The sequence below is a fragment of the Calonectris borealis genome, chromosome 9 (assembly GCF_964195595.1).
Source record: "Calonectris borealis chromosome 9, bCalBor7.hap1.2, whole genome shotgun sequence".
NCBI classification, from domain to species: domain Eukaryota; kingdom Metazoa; phylum Chordata; class Aves; order Procellariiformes; family Procellariidae; genus Calonectris; species Calonectris borealis.
In genome coordinates, this window is record NC_134320.1 from 17,841,275 (window position 1) to 17,867,641 (window position 26,367).

Sequence of the window (26,367 nt, forward strand, 5' to 3'; positions counted from 1 at the left end):
CCGGCGTTGCACCCGGGACCCCCCGTTCGCCTCCGCCGCCGCCGCCGCCGCCGCTGCTGCTCCGCGGCCGCGCGCCGCCACCCCGCCGCGCCCCCACGTCACACACAGCACCCGCCGCCACGTGACCCGCCGCCCGGGCGCGACCACTGGGAACGGGGAGGGGGGGGGTGAAGAAGGGAGGGCGACTCGATGGGACCCCCGCCGCCGCCGCCGCCCTCCCGGGCCGCGCGCCCCCCCCCGCGCCGCCCCCGCGGGGGGCGGCGCGGGGGGGGCGCGCGGCCCGGGAGGGCGGCGGCGGCGGCGACGGAGCGGCGGGGGGAGGTCCGCGGCCCTCCCCGTGCTCGGCGCAATGGTAGAGTCTGCAGCTCAAATTCCGAGAATTGGGCTCTGTTGATTCTTAGAACTGGGGTTCTTAGAAGTGGTGATGCAAGGAGTTTCTAGGAAAGCCCGGAGACCAGGTGATTGCTGCTTCTATTGCCGCGGCCGATTTTACCCTTTAATTCTCTCGCTCTCGCTCTCTCTCTTTTTTTTTTTTTTTTTTTCTCTCCATTTTTTTTTTTTCCCTCCTCTTTCCCTCCCTGCCCCGCTCCGACGCCTGGCGCGGAGCCGCCTCTATATATTTCTACCCATTTTTTCCCCCCCTCTTTCCTTTTCCCCCCTTTTCCCGCGGCAGGTGCCCCGACAGCCCTTTAATTTTTTTTTATTATCTCCTAAATTTTAATATTTTTTTCTGCTTTATTTATTTATTTAATTCCCCCACACACGCCTCCCCCTTCGCTTTCCTTGCCCGCTGTCAGGCGAGAAAAATCGGGGTGCCTGCATGTCTTAACGCTGGGAGCGTGTATGAGGGGAGGGGGGGGTGTCTCCCCTCGCCGTCCTCTCCCGGGGATTGTCGGTTATCTGGGATTATTGGCTTTCCCGCACGCGTGACGGCCGGGTGGGGACGGGGAGGACGGCGGCGGCTCCGCTCTGCACCTGCAGCCGCCCCGCGGGCGCAGGACGGCGGCGAGCGCGGCTGCCGGCCGCCGAGCTTGTGGCGTTTTGCGTGACTCGGGGTCGGCTCCCAATGGCTGGATCTCTCGGTCGGGGTGTGTTATTTTTCTTTTCCCTTTTTTTTTTTCTTTTTTCCCTCTTCTTATTTTTTCTTTTTTTTTTCTTTGTGCGTGTCGTGTCGCTGTTGTCGTTTCGCCGCCGCACAAAGCCGCCGCGGAGCGGGGCTGGCGGCAGCGCGGGGGCTCGGCGGCACCGGGCACCGCCGCTCCGGCCTTTCGGCATCATTTTCCCTCCCTCCCTCTCTATTTTTATTATTACACTGATATACCATTGTTATTGTTATTCTGTCCCCGATGCAACTGCGAAACGGCTGGTGCGTTTTGCAACCTGTGGCGGGGCTGCGCCGTGATCTGTCAAGCCCCGGGCTAAGAGCGGGCGGTGATGGAGAAGACTTGCGGCATTTCTCTGCCTGAGGAAGGGGGGAGCCCGCGGGGAGGCTCGGCCGTCGCCGGCTGCCGGCCCCGGAGCACCGCGGAGCGGCGGCCCGCGTCGGGGAAGAACCGCGCTCGCCTCGACGGTGTGTGCCGGGGCGGCCGCGACGGGCTTTTGCCGGCTGGAGAATAAAACGCGATGCAAAGCTCGGGAAGGGGGGGAAAAGTGTATGGAGCAGCTCTGAGTATTACGCGCAGGGCTCAAAATAATAATAATATCAACACACACCCCGGGTCCTCCGCCGGGAGGAAGGCTGCCGGCGGGGGAAGTGGGGTGCAGCCGTGCAAGGGATGGGGTCCCGGGTGCGGTGCGGGGGGGGAGCCCCCCGGTACCCCCATCGCAGCCCTTCCCCTGTGTTTACTACCGCGGCGGACTTGGCGCGGCGACAGGCGCTCGTAAATCTGCCGCCGGCAGCCGCGGGGCTGGCCCCCGGCCACACGCTATTCCTGGAGCGAGCGGCGCGGCCGGCCGCGGAGAGCCGCGCAACCCCCGCGCACCGCGCCCGGCCCGCGCCACTGTGCCCCCCCCAGCCTCCCTCCGGCTCCCCGAAAAAACCCAAAAGCGAGTGGGGGAAGGGAGAAGGCTTTTTTTGGTTAGGTGTCTGGTTTTGTGTGTGTATATTTATTTTTCTTTTAACCCCCCCCCCCTTAAAAAAAAAAGGGGCAAAACAAAACCGAAAAAGCCCAACTTTGTTATGAAAACTTTCGTGGTCGGGCGGCAGCGACCTCTCCCGGTCGGCCCCCCCCCCCCCCGGCCCTCCGCCTCGCCATCCTGCCCCTCCCCCCCCGCCCCCCCGGCTTTAGTTTGCAAAGTCACAGTATGAAATGTTATGAAATCGCCTCTTGGGAAGGAGGGAAACAGAAAGCAAGGCGTTTGTTTAGAAAAATCTGCGGCGGCCTCTCAGATGTGCCTAAAAAGCTGCCTTTGACCCCCCTGTTGCATTTCCAGGGAAGAGGCAGATCTGGGCTTAAAATCATGAGTCAAAAACAACAAAAACAAACCCGGCCCGGGTTAGTTTTTTCCACTGACTTCAGTAGGCGCAGAATTGGTGCGAAGGGAGGCTGGGGCCAGACGGGTGAGGCTTAGCAAGAAGTGCTGCGTTGGTCCGACATCTCTCTCTGGGGCCAAATTCGTACCTGTGCCAGTGGAAGTGTCAGCAGGGCCGGGGATGGGATCAGGCCCTTGTTCGATCTGAGGATGCTTATTGATTCCTCTCCTGAGGTTTTAAATGCTTTAAAAATTATTATTTGCTGTATTGTTTCGAAGGTTTAAAGGATAAGTGCTTTAAGAGCAAATATGGGCTTCTTACTGCAGTCCTTGGGGGGGTTACAGTTCAAAAATTGCTTTAGAAATATTTTAGGGGAAGGCTCTCTTTATATGGAGAGGCAGAACCTGAGGTTCTGCTATTTTTCTTCTAACGATAGGATCGCAGGTTTAAAAACTTACATTATAGATGGCAATTTTTGCCCCATGAAACAAATCATCAAGCCATTAAAATATTCAAAGGGTGTCTAGCAATTTTCCAGAAGAATGGATTATTACATTGTTCCAGTAAGAAAAGACTTCATCTCCGAGCGTTCAATTTTGACTGGCAAAACAGATCAAAGATCTCTTGGGATGCATTTCAATTCCAATTTCCAATCCCCCTCAGTTCTGACTGTCTGAGTCAATATTGGGAGAGGAAGTGGAGGTTAACTGGTTAGTTATTATTGAGAAGGAAGAAGTCGGAATGAGAAGTGATTCTTACAAATCCCACCCCAAAAAAAGAAAAAAAAAAACCAATCAGTCAAAAGTCTTTATGATACTTTTTAGACATCCCTGTTTGCAGCGCTGGGAGGACTTCAGCCTGCTGTCTGATGAGACAAAAATAAACCTAGCAGAAACATTAAGTTTTTCAAAACAAGGCTGGAAAAGCTCATAAAAATAATGTTGCTCAGACGCGTTTTAAGAGAAACAGAATTACATCGACAAAATTATATGTTTTCCAGGTTTGGTTGGGGTGTTTTATTTTCCAAGGGGAAAAATTGCTCCTGCAGCAAAGCTAACTGGTGCCATCTAGTGTCGTGTCTTCTGCCTCCTCCCCGGCCAAGGCAGGGGCTGGCGGAGCCGGGAGCCTCGGGAGAGTGGGAACATGTTTCTTAACTGCTCGTTAAAAAAAGAAAAAAAAATGCTTGCCAGCAAGGAGGAAGGTGGCAGAGGAAACTCTGGATGCCACTGAACTTAGTTAAGGAGCCTAATTGGAAACAACCGAGTGGTTATTAAAGTCACTGACATTTCCATATGGAGTTCTGTCCGGGTCTGGTCATGAAATCACATGTGAAAATCTTTCCGAGTTGTGGTGTTAATCTACCCTTGAATTTCTGCCTAATTTAGGATGTACTGTAAAGCTATGCTTTTTTTTCCTTTTTTTTTTTTTTTTTTTTATTCTTCTTTTTGGGAGGGGAAGCTTTCAGCCCCCAATGGCAGCAGCCTAATACTAATTTGTAGGAATGGTGTTTAGTTTTTTTTTTAGTAAACAGTAATGTTGTCCTCAAAAACCCATTACAAATACAGGTGGTAAACTTCATGAAGCAGTCCTGTGTTGTAGGAGCAGGGGTGGGGGTCCTCTCATTTTGTATGAATACTCCATTAAAAAGAAAATCTTGTTACAAAGTCTATAAGTGAGTAAAATAAAGCTCTAATCAGCAGGTGCATTTCTCAATGTGCAGCTTATGTACCTTCATGTACTTATGGCATTGAGGTTGAAGAACCCTTTCATGCCCGTTTTAGTCTGTGTGCTGTAATGTTTTAGCTGCAAACTCCACACGAAGAGCTTTTACTGGTTCAGTTGGAACCCAAAATGTTGTTTTCAGGTTTCTGAGAAGTTTGTAAAATCTAAATTTGGTGAAAAGTTGCCTGCGTACTCATAACCTCTTGCTCTATTTTATAGTAGCATGGGAGTCTATAAATGGGAGCCCTGTATGCCGAGTGCCGGTATTCTTTTCTAGATCTATTTTTAAACCATTCTTCTGTTTGGCAAAAAGTGACACTTGGTTTCCATGTTTACAGCAGGCATTGGCAAACCTCAGGAGTTCACAGTTTGCAGTTTGGTTAGATGAGTATCCAAAAGTCAGCATCTGACCAGTAAACTCCTTCAGACTGCAAATTTAGACTGCAAATGTAGTCCTCCCCGCATTTTTTTTCTTTTTAAATCCATGCTAGATCTTGTGTGTTCCCATTGCTGCAGGACCCTGGCAGCCAGAAAGACACACACCCCTAAATCAGAGCAAGCGTGTGGTCTTCAGGACTGCTTTAAAACCCTAGCAATCTCAGTGGAGCTTCACATCTAAAACACAGGGACAGCTAAGGGTGTTGGGAGAGGGGAGAAATTTTGGGGCTATATTGTTTTCCTCCCCCTCTTTGTCCTCGTCAGCATGCTGCCTTTGGGCAGTATGCCAGGTACCCGTAAGGAATGTGGGATCCCTGCTTACGGAGGGGAGAGCCTGGGACAAGACACTGCAGGACAGAGGGTCCTGAAGAACGTGTGCTGTAGGACTGGGCACCCTCTGAAAGGGTCGTCTTAAATCTATCTGGTTAAATAAACATAGCGGTGAGGGGGTGCCTCTCCCCTGGCCACGGGACCCCAAGCTGCATGCATGTCTCGTCCCATCCAGGCGGGATGCCAGAGCAGTTCCTTGTTGCCAAGATGAGCTGTGCCACCCTCAGCCCCAGGAGGACAGAGACAGGGAGGGGAGGGTCGGTGCCGGCTGGTGTTTTACCACTCCGGAACAGGGTGGGGATGATGGGACACCTCCTCTGAGCCCAGCCGGGCCAGGGACCCGGCTCAGCTGTTGGGGATGCCCAGCTCCGGCTGTACCCTGCCGTTGGGTCGGCACCTCGGTGCAGGGCTCGGTGTTGGCAGGGCACGGTGTCCGTCCCTTGTTCTCTGGAGTAGCTCCCTCGACTTCAGCTGGGATGCCATTCCTGCCTTCCCTTGAAAAATTAATGTGCCAAATTGCTTGGGGTCGTTTGAAATGCTGAAGAAGGCTTCACTCCTCGCTTCCCAAGGGCACGCGCTGCCTCTGCCTCGCAGTCAGAGTTTGGCTCCGTAGAGGGCAGGGGAGTCCTCTTTAGTGGAAAACATTGAAGGCAGTTTTAGTGTGCTTCCCCCTCTCCTCTGCGTTTTCTTCTGCAAAGACCAAAACAATGTGGAGACTTGAGCCGGGCCAGCTTTCAAGGGCAATCCTTTTAAACCCTCTTTTGAAGTACAAACTATAAAGTTCCCTGCAGCGCTCGAGAAAATATGCAGTTTTCCTGGTTCCAAATGCTGATAATAAACCCGTCCAGATAATGTATTGCATTTCCTAGAAACATTTGTTTGCTGGCAGGAAATTGGATCAGATTGAAAGTTAGCAGAGACCGCTCGATAGAGCGAGTGCAATCCGCTCACGGAAGGGTACGATGGAAAAAACGACAGGGCTTGCACTAGTGATGCTGCTTTTGATCTGTGCTGACACTCTGCGCTAGGACTTCTCTCGGTCTCTTCTTGGGTTATTGTTAACCCAGCCACGTTTTGGCCTAGACGCCAACCAGAAGCTACTAAATTAATAAAACTCTGCTGTGACAGCTAAAGGACGCTTAGTGCCCCCTGACTGCATGACACCGGGAAAGCGGAGCTGGGCGCTTGCACACCCCCAGCCAAGAACATCCCCTTCACCGTGGCTTGTAGCACCCGGGGCTGTGCCCGGGGGGGACCCCCACACCACCCCGTTTTCTTGGTTGTCCCCCTGGTCCCTGTTCAGGAGAAACCAGGCATGCCTTGGCAGGGTGGGGGGGCAGCTGGCAGTGTGCCCTGGCAGGCGGGGGGCTGTTCCTGTGGGGCTGGGACCCTGCAGGGTGCTGGGGCTGGGGAGGAAGGGGAGGCAGGATGGAGCTTCCCCTGGGCGGGCAGTTTCGGAGCACTGTGTGGGATGAGGCTGTGGGGAAGGGAGACTTCACCCAGCCACCCCTCCAGGGTGATGTGAGGGAGTCGGCGCTGCAGGCTCTGGAGGGGTAGGAGACCGGGGCCCAGGGAGGGGGAGTGATCGGGTGCCCTCCCCCCGACTATGCATTTGGGGGTGGGAGAGGGGCAGAGACCACGGGATATCCCCCGTGCAGAGAGGGGTAGGGGAGCAAGGAGTCCCCCCTGTGCACAGGGTGTGAGGAGGATGGATGAAAAGGGATTCCCTATAAATGGGAGAGGGGATGGATGGAGGGGTTTCCCTGTACATGGCAGAAAGATGGATGGGGGGACGGGGTGGGAAGCCTCTGGTTCTCCCCTCTGCCCTGGGGTGGGGCATCTCTGAGGGTCTCCCTTTTGCATGGGGTGGAGCTGAGAGGGGTTCCTCCACACGCAGGTGCACCCTCCCCACACTCACCGAGCCAGCCGCAGGGAGGGCAGAGCCAGCCCTGGGCTCCCTTCCAGGAATGGGTTTTCTCGGGGAGGTGCCGGCAGGGAAGGGCCGTTCCCTGAACCGCTGGGGCAGACCCATTGCCTTCCTGGAAGGCAGCAGCAGTGAGAGTCCCATGCGGCCACCCCCGAAATGGGCCCCGCGCCTGGCCCAGACCTTCCTCTCCGGGCACAGCGAGCCCCAAGCGCTGCCGGAGAACCCACACCTGCAAGGTACTGGGCAGGAAAACTGGAGGGGGGAGAGGGGCTTGGGGTGATGTTCTGGCCCCAGCTGAGCCTGGGGGAGCCTCATGGGCTTTGAGGGGGGGAATGGAGAAGGCCATGCTTGGCCGAGGTGGTCTTCTCTGCTCCCCATCACTGGTCTCTGTTCCTGTCCCCTTCTCTGCTGGTCTCTGGTCGGAGCATCCTCCCATGCTGGGGTTAACCCGGCTCGGCATAGCGAGGGGAAGGAAGGTCCCTTTCCCTTTTGCGTGCCCACATCCTGCAGCCGGGAGCTGCTTGGGATGCACCTGCCTGGCTCCCGGGGCCGGGTGTTGCAGCAGCACTGCGCTGGGGAGGGGTAGTTTGGGAGGGTGGGGAAGGGGCTGTGCTGGGGTCCGGCTCTGGGAGAGGAGCTGGGTGTCTCCCTGGCCAGGCAGCGCTGCGGCCTCGCTGTGGGGAAGGGAATTTGGCGACAGCAGCAGCTTCTCACGTGATGCTCACAGGCGCAGAGTTCATCTCGCAGTTTGTAACTCTGTTGGTTTATGTGTGGATGGGTCACCTCCCCGTGTCTGTGACACCAGGGTGAGTCCCTGGGAGCCCAGCGGAGCGCGTCTGCCGGCGCGGCCGAGGACAGGATGCCAGCCGGCTGCCCCAAATGCATACATCCGCTCGTATAGACACACGGGTGCATGCTGGGCTCCTTGCAGAGCGCTGCGAGTCCCTTGGCTTGCGATTGACGGTAGCGAGCGGCTGGCAGCGAGTGTGTACGGAAAGGTCAGAGTCTGCAGTGTTTGGGAAATGAGTCACTTTTTGTGTGTGTGTAAAGTTTTAAGCTAGCCAGGCTCAGAGCGGCTCTGAAGATTTTGCATTTGATGGCTGGAACAGGGCTGTAAGACACCCCTCGGGGTTTTGCGTGTGATACCTTGCCTTAAATCTCACTTCTTCATCCCACTCCGGTGTCTCCAGGGACATGAGGGGAGCTTGGCCTCCAGATCTGTGCATCTCCCGCAAGGGAGAGGGAAAGGGACACTTGTCCTCGCAGGGCTGGATGGGCTCTCTGCGAGTTCTGGCAGTCTTACTGTCTCTGTCCGGTTTTTGGGGGTCGATCCTCAAAATAGTGTGATGAAGGCCTTGGGGCTTGTTGGTTCCCTTATTTATTGCGCTTCTGCCTGCTGGGGTGGCCGCATGAGTACTTTCTTCCTGCATTAGTGCCAGGTCAATTGTCTTTGTTGATTTTAAGTAAATTTGGATGTAATAATGTGAGTTCTGGAAGGCAGTTAACTCCTGGGTTTCCTTGCCATGCTGCCCCAGCTGCGTTGCCTGTGAAGCCAGCGGTTGGAGGCGAAGCTTGCGGTTTGGGGGAAGGTTTTTCCAGCAGCCAGAGAAAGGCATTTGTGCTGGGTCCTCATCCGTCTCCACCACCGGCTTCCTCTGTGATCCTGGCCAAATCACTTCGGTACTTGACGCCCATATCCTCCCAAGTCTGTTCGGCAGTCCCGTCCCAGGGCGTTTTCACCAGTAGCTGGAGCGCGTGGGTATTCTGAGAAGGGCAGTAGCTGTTTTGGAGGACTGGATTCAGGCCCTCTCCAGGTTTCTGAGCAGAGCGGCAGCAGATGTTTGTGTGTAAGTTAACAAGGTGCTGGGAATATGGCATTGGTCTTGGATGTGGCACCGGCTGGGAATTCGATCTTGGCAGGGGAAGAGTTATCTCCGAAAGAAGTGGTGAGAAAATTCTCGCTTGACTTCCCTTCCCCACCTGCCTTTAAGTTCCTGAGTCATGGAAATGAAAATCTCCTTGGCATACGCCCATGGTTTGGGCTAGAGGGTGTGGAAGAAGCTATGATTGGATTCTCAAAGCCTGTGGTTGTGATAAGAACGTACTGTACCGGAAGAAACAAATGTTAACCTTACTGGAGAGTAGAAGGTTTGTTATCTCTAGCTTTTATCCAACTGATACTTGAGCGAAACAGCAGGCTTGTGTCCTGCCATGGCCAATTCATAATTACCAGCTAATGTGACGTTTGTTTTCTTGTGCTTTATTTGTAGGTTTGAAAGAAACTTTTGGACTGTGAATTGAGGCATTGGGTATGTAAATTTGAATTTTGTGCTTCCCCTCCTAACCCCCCCCCCCCTTCCTTTTACCATGTTGAATGAAATGTTTCATTAGACCCAGCTGGAATTTGTTTTCAGGAGAGCAGCTGCTCTGTACAAAATACTGTACGTTCATATGCCGCTGGGGAAGGAGGAGGAGTCGGGGTTGTGGGAGGGGGTTGATCATGGAGGAATTTGACACTGAAGATGCACATTCCAGCCCAAACTTCAGGCACAGGGAGATGTGGGCTCTCCTGGGTGCTGGTTGGGAGGACACCTCTGAGATGGATCAATGGGTGTTGTGTTGGGGGAAGGCTTCATGTTCCTCGACTAACCCAAGCCTTGCTCACTGGGAGAGACGGGGCTGCTGTGTGGGTAGCAGTCCAGCAGGTTAGATGAGTTCTGCTCCTCACTGCCACCACCAATTCATTGGGAAACTGTGGACAGGTCTTCTCCAGAGTGGCCACCACTCGGGATTGGGAAAGTAGTTTGCTGGTGGGTGAGGGTTGGTGCTCCACTGTGGGCTGGATTTTGCAGAAGTTGAAATCCTTCAGCTTCAGTTGGGACCTTCAAGGCTTGTTTTGATTCCCGTGGCAGGATTTGCAGCCAGCCAGGAGACGGATGAGGGGGATGGCGCCCGAGGAACATCTGAAGGCTGGGAAGCTGTGTTGGGAGCTTCATGGAGATGAACCTGAGTGGTGGTGGGAGGAGTGGGCTGGGGTGGAGCCGTCATGGGTGAGGCAGGGAGAAAGAGGAGCCGGTTAGCTAATCCTCAGGAGGGTCTGGTCGCCTTCGCCCGCCAGCTTGCTGGGTGGAACTGAGACATGCCAGGTCTCGCTGCTGGCCAAGAGACTTCACCGGGCAGCCTGGCAGGCACTTGGTGTGGTGTAGGGCTGGTTGTCTTGGGACCGAGGAGCTGGTGCTGTCCCTACCAGCGGCAGTTGGTCATCTGAGCACATCCCAGAGCAGCAGCTGTCTCTTCGCTGAGTTTAGGGTACTTGTCTGGCTGCTTCTCCATTCCCATCTTCCTCCCACTTCTGTTTCGAGCAGACTCGAGATGGCCTCGCCGGCAGACAGCTGCATCCAGTTCACCCGCCACGCGAGCGATGTCCTCCTCAATCTCAACCGCCTTAGAAGCCGGGATATCCTGACCGACGTTGTCATCATCGTGAACCGGGAGCAGTTCAGAGCCCACAAAACTGTCCTGATGGCCTGCAGGTGAGAGCAGGGTCCCCCCCTGCCTCCCTTCCCTGCTCCCTCTGCCTTTGGCCACCAGCAACACTGCTGCAGCCCTGGGGAGGCTCGTGGGGTTTACAGACAGGGAAAACGAGGCAGAGAAGCAGAATTGAAAGGGACTGCCAAGAAAATTGTACCTGCAATGGGCTTAGAGCTGAGACCTTTTGCCTCCAGCATGGTGCCCACACCTCTCTCCTCCTTGCATGTCCACATCTGCCCACACACAGCTCATGGAGACAAACAGGAGCACAGCAGATGTGAGGCACATCCCTGAAGGCAAAGCACAAACACTCTGCAGGGACAGGGGAGGGGAGGGGAGGGGAGGGAGGGCTGGATGCTCACTGGGGTGAGCAAGTCCTCTGTGACCGCAGTGTCCCCTGCCACTGCTATTTTTAGAGCTATTCCTCCCTGACTCCCAGGCTGCTGGCTGCACCCACCTTTGTTGATTTTTTTCCCAAGCCTGGTGGGGTCTGACATCCCTTTCCAGGTCCTAGGATTGCTGAAATTGGTTCCTAGTGAATGCTAATTAACATCCCGCCATTGCCCAGTTGAATTATGGCAGATGCCTTCCAGGTTCTCCTGCTGGCAAGGTATAAAGATTTGAAAAAGGCAAGGTTTGACTACTAAGACATCTGAAAAATGTTTTGCCAACATTTCCTTTTTTTTTTTTTTTTTTTTTTTTCTGGTTAAAGAGTGAGTGTGGATGCCCCAAAAGTCTTCTGAAAGAAATGAGTCACAGTGGGAAGGGGGTGGTGGTAAGAACAACAACAACAAAAAAAAGGGGAATTTCTAAATGGAGACAGTGGGGAGTTGTTGAGCAGGTGAGATCTAAAAGCAGGCTGTTCCAGTTGGGAAAAGTGCCGTGCAGAAGATGCTTACTAAGCTGAGAAACCAAGCTTGATAATAAGGGGGAAGCTCAGGGAATTCTGTAATTGCCTCCTCCTCCCTTCCCATTCACGAACCCCTCTGTGCTAAGGTGTTTCAGACAAATTCTCCTTTCTTCCTCTGAATTGTCATAACCCTCGTCTTCTCTCCTGTCTCCTCCCTGCAGTGGCCTCTTCTACAGCATCTTCACTGACCAGCTCAAGTGCAACTTGAATGTCATCAACCTGGACCCTGAAATTAACCCTGAGGGGTTTTGCATCCTCTTGGACTTCATGTATACATCCCGCCTGAACTTGAGGGAGAACAATATCATGGCCGTGATGGCCACAGCGCTGTACTTGCAGATGGAGCACGTGGTTGATACCTGCCGAAGGTTTGTCAAATCTAGGTGAGCGCCGTGAGTGAACTTTGGAGTGCCTGGGACGGTGTGTTTGGGTGGGAGGGGGGAGAACTGACAAAGTATCTGCAAAGTTATCCTTATGGGCTGAAAATGACTGTGTCTCCCTCCTTTTTGCCTGGTTCCAGTGAAGCGGAGATGGTGTCTGCTGTGAAGACCCCAAGAGAAGAGTTTTTGGCTGGACGGATGCTGAGCCACCCAGAGGTGATGGCTTATCGGAGCAGAGATGTCTCGGAGAACGGCATGCCTCTCCAAAATGGGTCCCTCTGCAATGGGAGGGCCTTTGCACCTGGCTTGATCAATAGTTTGTCTGGATCCCCCATTTCCTACCATGGATACAGCCCTCTCCCTCTAAATAGCTTCCTAGTGGATGATGAGTTGCGAGAGATGAGGATGCCTCTCTCCGAACTCTCGAGGGCAGGTGCCTTCCCCAAGGAGAGGATCCTGCCATGCGACAGCTCCAGGACAATCCCCACCGAGTACATGAGAACCATTACCGACATCTCGGCCAACATGTGTCACGCTACCATCTATGCTCCGAAAGAAGGTGCTGCTGAAGAAGCCAGGAGCGACATGCACTACAGCGTAGCCTCTGGCCCCAAACCTGTCGTCCCTTCGATCCGGAACAATCCCTATTTCTCTTGCGACAAAGTGGCCAAAGAGGAGGAGCGGACCTCTTCAGAGGATGAAATCAGCCAGCACTTTGAGCCCACCAACACCTCCCTGGACCGCAAGGGACTCATCAGCCCCCAGAGCCCCCAGAAATCGGACTGTCAGCCCAACTCACCAACCGAGTCCAGCAGCAGCAAGAACGCCCGTATCAGTCAGAGCTCCAGCTCCCTCTTCACCAAGAGCCCCACAGACCCCAAAGCCTGCAACTGGAAGAAGTACAAGTTCATTGTCCTCAATTCTCTCAATCAGAGCACCAAGCAAGACAGTGCTGACCAGAACGAGATGGGAACCCTCTCACCTCGCACCTACATGCCCATGTCCACGTGCCAGCAGTCCATGGAGCCGGAGCATCTCAACGTGCAATCCCCCACCAAGATGAGCGTGAATGGAGAAGACTCTACTATCCCACAAGCGAGCAGACTCAACAATATCGTTAACAGGTGAGCAGATTTCCCCCCCGCTACGAGAGGCAGGACTTCCTGCGTTGTTGATGAGGGTTTGGAAGTGTGTGAAATAGCTGTAGCATTGGGCTGGGGAGTCCAGCCATGAGCAGGTGGAAGCCTCTGCATTTGGTGGAGCACTGCCAGTGACATCGGCTGGGTGCCAGCCATCGCCACCTTAGTGGTGCTAACCTGACCTGGCGATGGAATTGGGAACATTGGGTCAGGAATCCCTGGCTCACTTTGGCAGCTCTGGTTGGTTTCTGGAGCCTGGATTTGCCCAACCTGGTTTTCACCAGATTCCCTGTGCCTCGTGCTTTTGGTTGGCTGTAAGCATTGGAAAGGCCAAACTACCAGGGAACAGTATGCTATCCTCTGGACCTGGATGTTCCTAGAGAGCTTTGAGGTCATTTGGTGATGGGCATCTGAAGGATTGAGGCTCAGGGACCTGTTGTTGATCAGGGCTATGCTGTGCATCTCACCACAAAAGTGTCCCCATAAAACATGGCTGTCCCTCGTGTCTGGAAGGGTGCAAACAAGGGCCCAGTAGCTCAAGCACAGCAAGAGCCTTCTCACGCTTGTGTGCGTTGCTGTCCTTCCACAGGTCCCGGGATGGGTCCCCTCGGAGCAGCGAAGGGCAGTCCCCGCTGTACATGCATTCGTCAAAGTGCAGCTCCTGTGGCTGCCAGTCCCCACAACATGCTGAGATGTGCCTTCATACCCCTGGCTCAAACTTTGGAGAGGAGATGGGGGAAACTCAGTCTGAATACTCTGACTCCAGCTGCGGTGAGTCTTGCATCCCTAGTCGCCTTTTTCAACCAGCAGGCAAGGGGGCTGTGCGGTCTGGGGACCCGTCCAACCGGTGTCCTGTGTCCAAACAGGTAGTCAGACCTGTCCGTGATGCTGGTGGATCCCAAGGTGCTTCACAGTCCCTTCTTAACTGGCTGACCAGCTGTGTGCATGTGAGGGACACAAGCACGTGGGAATCGCTTCCTTCCTCCCCTTCCCCAGCACCGTCCAGATACCTTGTGCAGGGAGTTAGTCACCTGCTGCAAACTTGGCAGCTAAGGACAGGAAACAAAGTGCACCCCACCCCACCAGAACCACAGGAGAACAAGCTTGGCAGATGTAATGACCCTAATGGGGATTGGGCAAGATGGTGTGTCTCATGCATCCGTCATGATATCTTCATTAACAGGGAGCCCAATGCGCACATCTGGAGAAATGCAGATAATGAGGCTTGCAATCTTGTTGCAAAACTCCACAAGCCCAGAGACAAGTATCTTTGCACCCATCTGCCTGTAGCTCAGGGAGGGGGAATGCAGAATTGTCACCTGTGGTGTGGGCAGAGATCCACAGAGGGAACCCCACTGTGGTGATGCTCAAAGCTACATACAGCATTTAAGAGTTAGGCACCCTCCTACTGGGGGGACCTGCCTTGCGCTTCAGATGATGATGGTCTTCCTATGTTCAAGGAAGACATCTGTACATGTAAAGGTTTAAGACCTCTAAAGGTGCTGGAGTTGCTCCAGAGCTGAACATCCATCCTTTGGAGGATGCCTGACAACTTGGGTGCCTTTGTGGACCTCTCTGAAAGATGTCCAGGTGAGATGCTGGCTTCTTGGAAGCAGCTTGTGTCACAGTGAAGGAGAGATGGCTCGTGATGTCTTTGCTCTCTCAAACCATGCATGTTGTTGCTGTGTGACAAGGAGGTCAGGAGGTAATGGCACGGTGTAAGCACCGCTGACCACGAATGTCTGCACTCGGCTTCTTGTTCCAATGCTTGTTCTGGTTGCCCCTCTCCACCATCCCAAGCCCACCTGTGGCCCATCAAGGAGCTGGCCCACGCATTGCCCATCTCATTGCTCTCCTCTGTGCCTTCCCAGAGAACGGAGCCTTCTTCTGCAACGAGTGCGACTGCCGGTTCTCCGAGGAGGCCTCTCTCAAGAGACACTCTCTGCAAGTCCACAGTGACAAGCCCTACAAGTGTGACCGCTGCCAGGCCTCCTTCCGCTACAAGGGGAACCTTGCTAGCCACAAAACCGTCCACACAGGTACAGTGTTGGCCAAGGGGACAACTTACTGAGGAGGCTGTGGGTTGCTGGGCATGCGGGCTTTATGGCTGGGTTTGTCCCAAGTGCAGCGTCCCCTGCACTGTGTCACAAGCTGTCCCTGATGGAAAGAGCAAGGTGCTTTTCTTGGCACTGCCAGGGAGCCCTTGGGCAGAGCAGCAAACCTGGGAACGGGGGAGATGCTGCCTGGCCTCACAGCAGGGATGGAGCTCAAGCTCCTTTGCTGTAAAGCACTGAGCACCACTGTTCCTAAAGGTGTCTTGCAAAATGCATGGCTGGGAACAGATGTGTGGCTCCAGGTTACTTTGTGGTAGACTTAAAATTAAAAAAAAAAAAAATTAAAAAAAAAAAAAAATCAGAAGAACACTTAGAGAGAAGTCTGGGATTGTTTTTTTCCCCTACATCCTAGAAATCCAGATCATATCTAGCCTGGCAGAAACTCTGCTGATGGGAAAATCTGTGAATGGATGGACTCTGAATCAGCACAATGAAAGCTGAGAAAGGAAGGGGATATTAAGGGTTTAGTCATTTGCTGACAAACCTTGGGATTTTTTTTTTTCATACTTTTATTAATGTTTAACATGTCAACAGCCAGTTCACTAGCTGAGGAAGGGAAGTCTGTGCTGACAAGTCAGTGCTGCTGCGCTGAATTAGCCATAAATTCCCACAGTCTCAACTGAGCTCCAGGTGAATGAGACAACACAAGTGCCAGGGCAGGGTTGGAGGGTGCGTGGGGTCAAAGCCTGGAAACAAAAGAAAAAGACAGGAAGGGATAGATGATGGCTCTTTCCCACTCCCTGTTGAGCCCATCTTCAACCATCCTAAAGAAACTAGTTAAAACCTTTTTGCAGCTCCCCCCGTTGCCGGGAGCCAGCAGCAGTGATTGTAATCAAATAATGACTTGGGAGCCGGATCTGCCTTGGCTTTCCACTCTATCAGCTCTTTTCGCCCCTCTAAAGAGGTGTCGAACGGCCAAGGTGGGATGTGCTGGGAACCATGAGGAGCCCGAAGGGAGCCGGGTGGCCCGGCATGGCTTACTGACGGCTGTAGGGAGACGCAGGCACCAGCCGCTGTCACAGGGCCAGGAGGAGCGATGCTGTTAATCCTCGCTGGCAGAGCTGCCCGACTTTCTCTCTTGCCCTGAAGGCTGCAGCTCCCAACCAGAAAAAGAAAAGGTACCCACAGTGCCCGGGTACTTCCCGAGCTCACCCTGCTCCGGGGACACCGCGAGCTGTCCTGACCAATGCTGCTTGTCCACAGCCATCTCCAAAAGGGACAGGAGTCGGGGCTAGCGCTTCATGCTGTCGGGTCTGGCACCTGAAGGGACTTAGCTTTGGGGAGTGCCGTGGATCATGGGGGCTGAGCATGCCTGTGCTTAATCCTTCACCCCTTTTTTTGGGCTCTGCAGGAGAAAAGCCGTACCGCTGCAACATCTGCGGGGCACAGTTCAACCGGCCGGCCAACCTGAAAACCCACACGCGTATCCACTCCGGAGAGAAACCCTACAAGTGCGAGACCTGCGGGGCCAGATTTGTCCAGGTGCATGTGGCCTCTGGGACCTGCAGTGTCTGGGGAGGTGGGAGATGGCTGGACCTCCTGCCCAAGACCAGTGACACCTCATGGCAGAGAGGAGGCTGGTGGGCCATACTCACTGCCTTGGGCAGCTCTTCCCATGGTGTTGTGGGATAAATAGGGGCCTTAAGGTCTGTGTGGGCCAGTTTGGCTTAGCAGGAAGCCTGATTGCTGGTTTTAGCTCCTCTCCTCCATTTGCCGTTAAGGATTGGAGATACCACACCTCAAACACGTGTGGCCCTGACTCCCAGCTAGAACCCAATAGACCAAAAAAAGACAACCGGGCAGAACCAGTTGTGTAGATGAGGTGTTTAGGGACATGGTTTAGTGGGCATGGTGGTGTTGGGTTGACAGTTGGACTTGATGATCTTAGAGGTCTTTAAATTTAAAGAAAAAAAAAAAAAACGAAACCCCCACTCCCAGTGGGATGCCTTTGCTCCCACAGGGATGCCCTTGATACCCGGTGGGATGCCCTCGTCCCTGAGGCTGTCCTCACCCGGAGCTGCTCTCTCTAGGTGGCCCATCTCCGTGCTCACGTGCTCATTCACACCGGGGAGAAGCCGTACCCCTGCGAGATCTGTGGCACACGCTTCCGGCACCTGCAGACCCTCAAAAGTCACCTTCGAATCCACACGGGAGAGAAACCGTATCATGTGAGTGACCCTGCTTTTTTTGGTGGGGGACTCTCAGCAAGGGCTAGGGGAGGATGCTGCCAAACCTAGGGGGGATTGGGAAGACACCAGGGCATTCGCAAGGGCTGGCTGCAACACCCCAATGCCCTTCACCAGCCTCACGAAGCCCCACGCCAAGGTCACATCCCTGCTCCTCATGCCCCGTCCCCCTCTCGTGCATTAGCCGATGCCAACGTGGTATTTTGTCGTGAGCGGCTGCATTGGAAACACTGACGTGCAGCCCAGGCTGGGTACATCTTAGCTGCTCTTCTTTTCTTCCACCCCATCTGGAAGAAGGTCACACTTCTCCAAATAGCTGTGACTTAAATTACAGCCGCCCACTCTGTGCGGGGATGGGGGAAAGGAGCGGACAGCCTGGCCTGGGGTCCCCTGTGCAGGTGGCACCCGTGCCGAGCGAGCAGCCTGCCCTGCCTTGCTTGCAGCCCTGGGGGGTCCCAGCTCTTTGCTGAGAATTTCCTGGCTTTCCCCATCCGCTAGAGAGAGAATCGGAGCAAGGGTTATTGTCCCTCTGGAGCCATCCAGCTTGGCGGGGGTCAAAAGCATCTCCCAAAATAGGCCCTGTGGCTGGCTTGAGCATCTAGATAAGGAGCTTGGTGCTACGTCCATCAGAGCCAGGGTCCTCTCCTAAGGGACCTCGGCCTTTGTGCATCCTGTAAACCAAAATGTGCTGCTGAAAGCCTGGCATAGGGTGCCCCCGGGTGCTGCTTCTCCTACCACGTCCCCACTTTTCCCTCGACCACCCGTATAATGGGCACAGCATCCTGGGGTAGCTGGTGGAGGACAGGTGTTTGCAGTGGGACCCCTGCCCTGCAGGGAAGGACGTGTCCCCTACCATCCCCACCGTCGCGTTTCACACCCTCTGCCTTTGCCTCTCGCCCCGCAGTGTGAGAAGTGCAACCTGCATTTCCGCCACAAAAGCCAGCTGCGGCTTCACCTCCGGCAGAAGCACGGGGCCATCACCAACACCAAGGTGCAGTACCGCATCTCGGCGAGCGAGGTGCCTCCGGAGCTCCCCAAGGCCTGCTGAAGGCAGAGGATTTCCCAGGAGGAGGTCGTCTTGGGGGGGGAGAAGCTGTCCAAAGGATACTTGCAACACTTTAAAAGAAAAAGGAAAAAAAAAAAAAAAAAAAAGAAGAAAGAAAAAAAAAAAATTCATCACATGATGGAGTGCCTCTAAACCCATAGTGCAGATAGGTGGAAAAACATTAGAAATTAAAAAAAAAAAATTACAAATACACGGGTTTTATTTTTCCCAGTTATGTGAAACAAAAAGAAAAATAAAATTATTCAGATCTTATTGTATATAAAAAATAAAAAATAAAAATAGTCATTTTAAATGTCTGTGCAGTGGAGTGTTGATAAACTCTGGAGTCTAACCTTCACAGCCTTTGCCGTTTGAAGATGAGGAATGTAATGTCGATTTATGGGAACAGATTTTTTTCTTTTGTATGCAAAATGTGTGTTCTTTTAAAGAGAAAGTATGCTATTAAAGAGAGGGCTTTAACTTTTTTAACCAAAGGTGAAGGAATCTATGGCAGAGTTGTAAATATATATAGATATAAATATATAAATATATATATAAAATAAATATATATAGACCTTTAAAAAAAGCTATATTAAAAATATATAAAATGCATTAAAGGCTCAGTTGGACTCTGCAGGCAGAAGCCACTCTGAGAATCTTTATTATGATAGAGCACTTAACAAGATATTTTAAAGTATTGCATCTGTACAAGTAAGAAAATATTTTGTCTAAATGCATCAGTGTATTTGTATTTTTTTGCAAGTGAAGGTTTACAATTTACAAAAAAGTGTGTATTAAACCAACAAAGCTGCAGAAGGAATTTAAAATAATAATAAAGTGTAATTTTTTTTGTTCTAGTTCTCAGTCTGTATATATGTAAAATGTGGTTTCGCACGGTGCCTTTCTTTTCAATGGAAGTTTTCAATGTATGGACTATATTGAGCTCAGTTTCTTCAAGGTACAGCCTGATGTTGCAAAAGGAGTTTTGGTGGAACTCTCTATCGGGGAATGTTTTATTTTTTTTGTTTTTTGGTTTTTTTGGTCTTATTTTACATGCTTGTGTTATAAACGATCTCGGGAGACAGGGTTTGGGCTGTGTCTAAACTGCATTAATGCGTTCTGTAAAATATAGCTGTACAAATAAAAGAATAAAATGAAGAAAAGTGAAGCATGATGGAGTGAGGGGTCTCTTCTTGCCTGTCCTTCTCCTTCAGCACCTTGAAGGCCAGCTGGTGCCCCGGGAGGGGGCTGAGCATCCTGAGCCCCGGCACGAGCTCTTGGCTTGGTGCAGCCCTGGCCCTGCATCGAAGGCGGGGCTGGTGAAGCAGCCTTTTCCAGGCTCGAGCGAAGATGGTCTCTGGCATGAGGTCAGAGCAAGACTTGAGCTCGCTGCTCTGCATCCTGGTGGGGACTGTCCCAACTGTGCCACCTCCTTGATACTTTCTGCATTTGCACTGAGCAGCCGGCAGAAATAGGGCAGAGCCTGGGAGAGACCTTTTGCTGACCAGCCCAGGGCTGGTTCCAGATGGCTGGGTAGTTATTTATATTTCTTGGAAACCAATGCAATTGCCAGAATTGCTCAGGGAAGAAGGCTGCCTGCTGCTCCTCTCGCTTTCCAGTGCCTGGGGCAGGGCGGGGGGGGCTGCTGGTTTCGGCTGCCTTGTGCAATGGTTCGGTAGAACAGGGTCTGTAACCCCCTCCAGGAACTCGCTGGCCGACAGCATCTCTGGGCTTCCAGCCATTGCATGCTGGCTACAGGCCAAAGCTGAGAAAGCCCAGCTTGAGGGAGTCCCCCTGCTCTCCCCCAGCAGGGAGAGGAGACGCTTTGGTCTGTTTAGGTGGCTGTGCAAAGCTGGGGGGTGAAGCCACGGGGTGACCAGGACCTTGAGAACTGGGGATGCCCGGGGTGCACGCAAGTGCCTGTGCAAGCAACCAGCAGCTCTTTGCTGGTGAGGGCTCACTAGTTGCAGAAAACTAAAGAGCCTCAAGCAAAAAGCTTCTCTGAATTACACAGGCAGGACCGGCTGCAACCAGTGCTGGTGTGGAGCAGGGCCACTGCTCAACACGGCCCAGGGTGGGGTCTGAGCCACGCAGGGCTTGTTTCGTTTTTAGTTTAGTTAATTCATGGACAATTTTGGTGCAGCACTTGGGGGCTGATTCACAGTGGGGGGAGTTAGGAACTGGAAGGGGAAGGGGAGGGCCTGGCTGTTTGCAGCGTCAGGAGGGGCTGCAGGAAGGAGGTGCTGGAGGTGAAGAGGAGGATGGGCTTTTCAACACACCATGGGACAGAGGTGGACGTGAGACAAAAAAAGCAGCCCTGCATGGGAGGGAAATGCCAAGAAGGGGGGCAGCCAATTTGCAGCGCTGCTTTGCAGGACCCCCAGCTCCTCTGACTTGTCTCCCAGCGGACCAGATCTGCTGGCACATGAAGAAGCCCCCAAAAAAGCGAGGGCTGAGTACTAAGCTGGAGCCAGCCTCTCGCTCCTGCTGCTGTTTGATTTGGCCAGGCAGGAGGGCTGCCTGGCAGCCTGCAGCAAGCGCCCGCCGGCTGCGGGGCAGGCTTTTTGTGGGGCGAGGTCCTCTCGGCCACAAAACCCCTCTTCACCTGCATCCTCTCACCCCCAGGCTGGGTGCACCCTGCTGACTGCTGGGAGGGCTGAGCCCAGCACGAGCCCTCACCAGCTTACTCGTGTTAGGCGCGGGGTGGGGGAAAAATGACAACAAATGGGGCATTGCCTGAGTATTGGGAAGAGCAAAAACCTCCTCTCTCACTTTGCTGCCTTGCTTGCTTCCTTTCTCCACCTCTCCCCAGTAGGTTTTTAATGTTTAGTAAAGCTGGTTGTCCTCATGACGGGGTTTTGACACCCATACTGTCCTCATTTGACACACAGACTCAGGTTTCTCCTTCTCTGTCGGGAGCTGCCTGTCTTTGAGCTCGCTACCTCTCTGATTACTGCAGTTGTCACTTTTGGAAGTGGCTGGGCTGGGCTGACAGCCCCGCAGACAAGGAGGCTGCGTAGCCACGACCTCTATTTCCCATTGACTTGCTCAGCTGCATTTGCAAAATAAATACTGTATTTTCCTGGATCATGGCTGCGTTTCCTCCTCCTGACAGATTTTTTTTTCTTTTAAACAATGATGTCACGGCTTTTCCAGGCAGTTCAGCTGAAGCGATAGCAATCGCTCCCTTACTATCTGCAGGGCAGAGGTCTGCAGACATCTGGCACAGCCAGCCCGTGCCGGCAAGCTTTGCTCGGCACGGACGGTGTTTGCAGAGGCCAGGGAGCAGTCACACACAGGGCTGCACTACATGTTTTATGGCTGTGGAGCCCACAAACATGGAACTCGTCAGGCCTGCCCGGGTCAGTATCACTGGGTTATTTGCCCTTTGAAAACCTGGCTCCAAATAAAGAGTCTGACTCTTGCCAAGCCTCAGAAGAAAGGACAACACCAAACCTATAAACTGGCTGGTTTCCAGGAAGCTTCCCAGAATGTTTGAGCAGCTCCTTTGGTACCCATGTCCCCCTCCTCCCACATAAAGACCTGTGCAATAGATGGGGATGTGGTCGAGTTTTCCTTATCTTCAAATTTCTTCTGCACTGAAAAAAAGCTTCGCCACACTGCCAGCTCCTTCCCCATTTGACTTCTCAGCGCAGGCTTCAGGAAGGCCCAGGAGAGAAATGGGGATTCAAGTTTCCTGGGGCTGAGCAGGGTTCTAGGGATGCCCACAGCGATGCTGTGAACTGCTGTGCTGAACTTGCTGCGCTCACCAATTTATTCTCTGGTCCTTGGGCCTGGTTTTGGTGCTGAAAAACCTGTGCTGAGTAAAAATGACACTAAAATGTGGAAGACTTAAATGCAGGCACCAAGGCTGTGACTTTCCAAGACATGGATGTTCGATCGGTGTATAGCTGGACTCAACGACGCCGTCGATGCTTGCCTTCTCTCAGCAGCGTTGCTGGCCGGCTTGCCCCTGCCTTGCACATCCCGCCGCCCCCGCCCGCAGCAGCCCCGGCCCCAGGCTCGGCACGGCGGGGCCGAGCTCCGCACCGCCCCGACGGACCCGGCGGGAGGGTTCGGGGCGCTCCGCTGTATTCTGCCGGCTCTCCACGGGAGGGCAGGCGAAGACGGAGTTTAAGCAAGGAGTCCCCGGAATAAAGACATCTGTCCAAAAAAAAAAAAAAATGCAGCCCGACCTGGGACATCTGCTGCTGTCGGGGAAAATCTTACAACCCAGGGAGAAGGTTTGCAGGCAGAAGGCAGGTGCTTGCCTGCAGCTTGTCCCCAGGGCCAGCCTGTCCCCCCTTGGTGTGGATCTGCTGTGGGGAATGACCAGCTGCAGCCTGAGTTGGCCGGGAGCAGCCTGAGAGCCGTTGCGGTCCCACGGGCAGGATCCTGTGTCACTGGGATGCATGCTGCCTGTTTGTGGGGTTGGACCCAAGTGCCCATGGCCACCTGGAGCCTCCTGGCCTGGCCTCTCTGAGAGGGGGTCAGTGTCACAGCTGGAGGGAAGGGACGCCCAAGCTCTTGTTGTGGAGTTAGTGTTTATAGAGGAGAGTTATATATAAAGAGGAAGCAGAGCCCTGTATTATTTGATGATTTCATATGCTTACCTGACTGTATCCATCATCTCTTGCCTTATGCTGGTAACTCCTTACAGCACAGGCCAGCATCCGTTTGTACAGTCCCTAACACAGCCCGATCCATGGCTCCTAGTAGTCTGCACAGTGGTACAGGTAAATACCCTAGTACTGCCCTTAGCTCATCCTGTTTACCTTTGCTTCTGCACAGGTTTGTGCTGATCTTTCCCTTGTCTGACTTCAAGGGGGCCGCTTTCAACCCTACAAATGCCGTGGCAGCATCCTAGGAGGTTGAGACCAGGAGTGAATCTCAGGTAGCAGCAACAGAAATCCTGAACACAGCTCGAGCTCATAGACAGAGACATCGGAAAAATTAGGTAGCGGGATCCCTTCTCTGTGAACCTCCACAGCATGGCTCCCCTCCCACTTTGCTACCTGGAGCAGAAATGCCAGAAGACTGTAATTAATGCACAGTCCAATTCTTTTGGATTTGTGCCCAAGTTTTACTATAGAAACAGTATTTTACCCAGAAACCTCTCAGGGCTGTTGCAAGTCCATGTACAATCCCAACACCACCGCTCTCCGCATGGCCGTTCCCAGGGACACACGGTACCAGTCGGTGGGTGTTTCTCTCCCTTGTTGAGCTCTTGATTCTCATTATCGTTCAGGCATGACCGACTGCTCTTCCTCTGCTCATCTGTATCTCTGGGGGTAGCACCAGCCCTCCAGAAGGAAATTGCTCCATTACGTTTTCGGCAAGCTGCAAGAGCAGTGGGGCTGTGGCAGCTTCCTCACTGCCCCGCAGCATGGGATGCGTGTCCAGAGCCAGGATGAGGAATTTCACAGCCCCAGCTCAGCCCTACTGGGTTGAGTGCTAGAATAAAAGAAAAAGGGGTTTTCCCGGCTGGCAAGGTAGTGATACATGACAAAACTGTCCTGCTAACGAAAGCAGAGCTGAGAAAGTCTGGAGAGTATTTTGCAGGTGATAGCCAGGGAGGCGAGGTGCGGCGAGAGCCGGTCTTGCGGCTGCGGTGACAGCAGAGGGCACGCTTTGCCGGTGCGGAGCTGAGCGTGCAGCCCGTGCACACAGTCCCGGGCACTGCTGGGCTGCTCTGGATCTGTGGAGCAAGCTGGAACCGTGGGGGTAAGGAAGTAGTTACAGGAATTCAATGCAATTCAATCGTCTGCAAAGCTACATGCCCCGCAGCGCTGCGGCAGAAAGAAAGGAACAGAATCGCCTTGCAGCCGAGCGGATGATGGATTTATCTGGCTGGGGAATGAGTGTAAAAAAATTCAGAGCACAGTGATCCCATAGAGGAGCTGGGGGAGGGGGAACTGGTAAATCAATCTGCAACTTAATTCACCCCTCCATGCCTGCACCAGATTCGTAAGGATGTCTGGATGTCTGCCCTTACTTAGGAGACAGTCCAAAGACGTATGGAGCAGATAGACTCCCTTTCTCCACTCCCTCATTGCTGGTTCCTTCAGGTCAGCACAGGATGGTTTTCTGAATCAAAGTGCATGTTTTCATTTTCATTTAAATTGTATTTTTCCTTTAGATTTTCTTTGAAGTGACATATCAAAACTTTTCAGCTGGAGATTAGAGCGATTGTCCCAAATTCTACCTGAGGGCACCAAGAATTTTTGTCCATTCAGCATTTTATCCAGCAACAAGGCTCAGACCTGGTGGGAACTCAGTTTCTCTCTTTAAACAGGCCAAGATGTCTCTAGGGGAACTTTCCCATCAAAGTTCTGGCTCTGGTCCTGCTCCACCAGCCTCACAACCTCAGCTGAATCCCAGGAAGAGAAAACCAGCCAAGGTGGGCTTCAGAGCCTTCCTGAGGCTGCTCTGGCTCAGGACCCAAGTCATCTCCTGATGGGATGCGGGATCAGAGAGCAGAAAACAGCACACCTTCGCTTTCCTGAGGTAAGTATCTGAAATTCAGTGGGACAAATCCAAGACATTTCCCTGCAGTAATATTTTTCCTGTTGCTAGAGTACACCGCTGTAATTCCTCCAGCCTCCCCCGGGCAGAGCGGGGAGCAGGGGCACAGCTGCTCAGCTCCAGTGCTGCACAGAACGATGGAGTCAGAGCCAACGTGGTCCTCCAAATCTTGTCCCCATGCGGCTGGAAGAGCCACGGTAGCCAGAGTGACCATCAAAACCAGGCATCTGCAATGTGACTGAGGATCTGTGCTTGCCTGAGACTACACCGTAGGGAGCACATCTTTCCAATTGCAGCGACATTGCTCCTAGCCCAAAGCCCTATTGGGCATTATTGCTCTGCAGCAGGATGCCCTGCACTGCCAGTTGGCCAGGGAGGGTTGGCGGGGCAGGGTTGGGGTGGATAGATGTTAAAATGAAAAACAAAGAGTGGGTGAGGACAGGGGCCAGCAAGGAACAGCCTTGGGCTGAAAGTCTTTTGTAGGCCTGAACTGACGCACACATAGGTGCTGCAGGTAGCTGGAGAAGAATGCGGTGCTCAGCAGTCTGGATTTGGGCAGGACATCAAGAATGGCCTCTCAAAACCCCTCAAGGGCTCAAGTCTGATATCTTCCCCCATTTTACACCAGCATGACCATACCAGCTTCCTGCTGGCCTGGCCACATTTCAGACTGAGCTCTGCACCTCTGCAAAATCCCATTAAATGTGTCTGAGTCCTGCTGGCCCTCCACAAAGCTGGCAGGAAACAAGAAAGATGGGGAACTCATCAAGGAGGTTGTTCCTGCACTGTGCCAACTCTTACATCTCCCAGCTCCATACTGGCTTACAGATGGGTCCTAACAGTGCTGAAATGTAGCACAGCTTTCCACCCCATGCAGCAGTCCAAGTCTGCGCTCCAGCCCATTGCTATACCCTGAGAAATCAGATCACTGAACTGATCCCTGTGGCACATCAGCTCAGTTCCATAGCTGTGGCTACCAGGGAGCTAGTAGCCATTCCTCCCCATTCAGGAGTGATGGGGGCTCCCAATGTCCCCTTCCCTTTCGGGTGACAAGCTGAATGGCAAAAAGATGTCAGGCTTCACAGGACAGTCACCTGTGAAGTGGCAGGGGACATTAGGTAACAGCTTCCAGCAGCCACAAGGGAGTCTGAAATAAGGCAATGCTGCTCCCCATTTCCTTCTCTGTTCCTCCCCAATGCAGCGCTCAAGCAGGCTGCTCTGCTCTGGGCTGTGGGAGCTGGGGTGAGCTGCTGGGGAGTTGGGGCCCTTTGCAAAGCTGGCCCAGGCTGGCACTGCAGCGTGGCACAGCTGGGTTGTGCTGTGCCAAGGATGAGAGCCCGGGGGTTACAAAAGCAGCCTATTTCCAGTGCAAGTAAACTGGGCTACCGGCACAGCTGGGAGGAGTGGGGGAATCACTGCTGCTGGGGAAACCATCCCTAGGAAATCTATCTTGAAGGCAGGCAAGAGGGCCAGGATAGGTTTGATGCCCTGGCATCGGCTGCCTTGGCCATTTGCCATGCCCAGGACTGGATCTGCTTCTTTGGCCGCAGGAGGAGAGAGATGCTGGTCCAGCTGCTAGTACGGGGAAAGAGAAGCTGTAGGAGTCATGGCCCTTGGAGCCAGCCTGCTCTTTTTGGGTCCATATCA

At 53.3% G+C, this 26,367-nt stretch overlaps 1 protein-coding gene across 5 annotated transcripts; it reads left to right on the forward strand.

Moving 5' to 3' along the window:
* The first annotated feature begins 379 nt into the window (after positions 1–379).
* On the forward strand, positions 380–18,495 carry BCL6 (BCL6 transcription repressor). 5 transcript variants are annotated; one of them, XM_075157115.1, is made up of 10 exons: positions 380–458; positions 9,161–9,199; positions 10,256–10,423; positions 11,493–11,714; positions 11,852–12,835; positions 13,440–13,621; positions 14,722–14,889; positions 16,316–16,446; positions 16,995–17,132; positions 18,055–18,495. In XM_075157115.1, exons 3-10 carry the CDS (start codon positions 10,263–10,265, stop codon positions 18,196–18,198), a joined length of 2,130 nt encoding a protein of 709 aa, XP_075013216.1. In that variant the 5' UTR covers positions 380–458; positions 9,161–9,199; positions 10,256–10,262; the 3' UTR covers positions 18,199–18,495. The 5 variants fall into 5 exon arrangements, with proteins under 5 accessions (XP_075013216.1, XP_075013221.1, XP_075013218.1 ...); XM_075157120.1 differs by having other exon boundaries at positions 11,493–11,699; XM_075157117.1 differs by lacking the exon at positions 380–458 and adding an exon at positions 1,053–1,088.
* Positions 18,496–26,367: the final 7,872 nt, after the last annotated feature.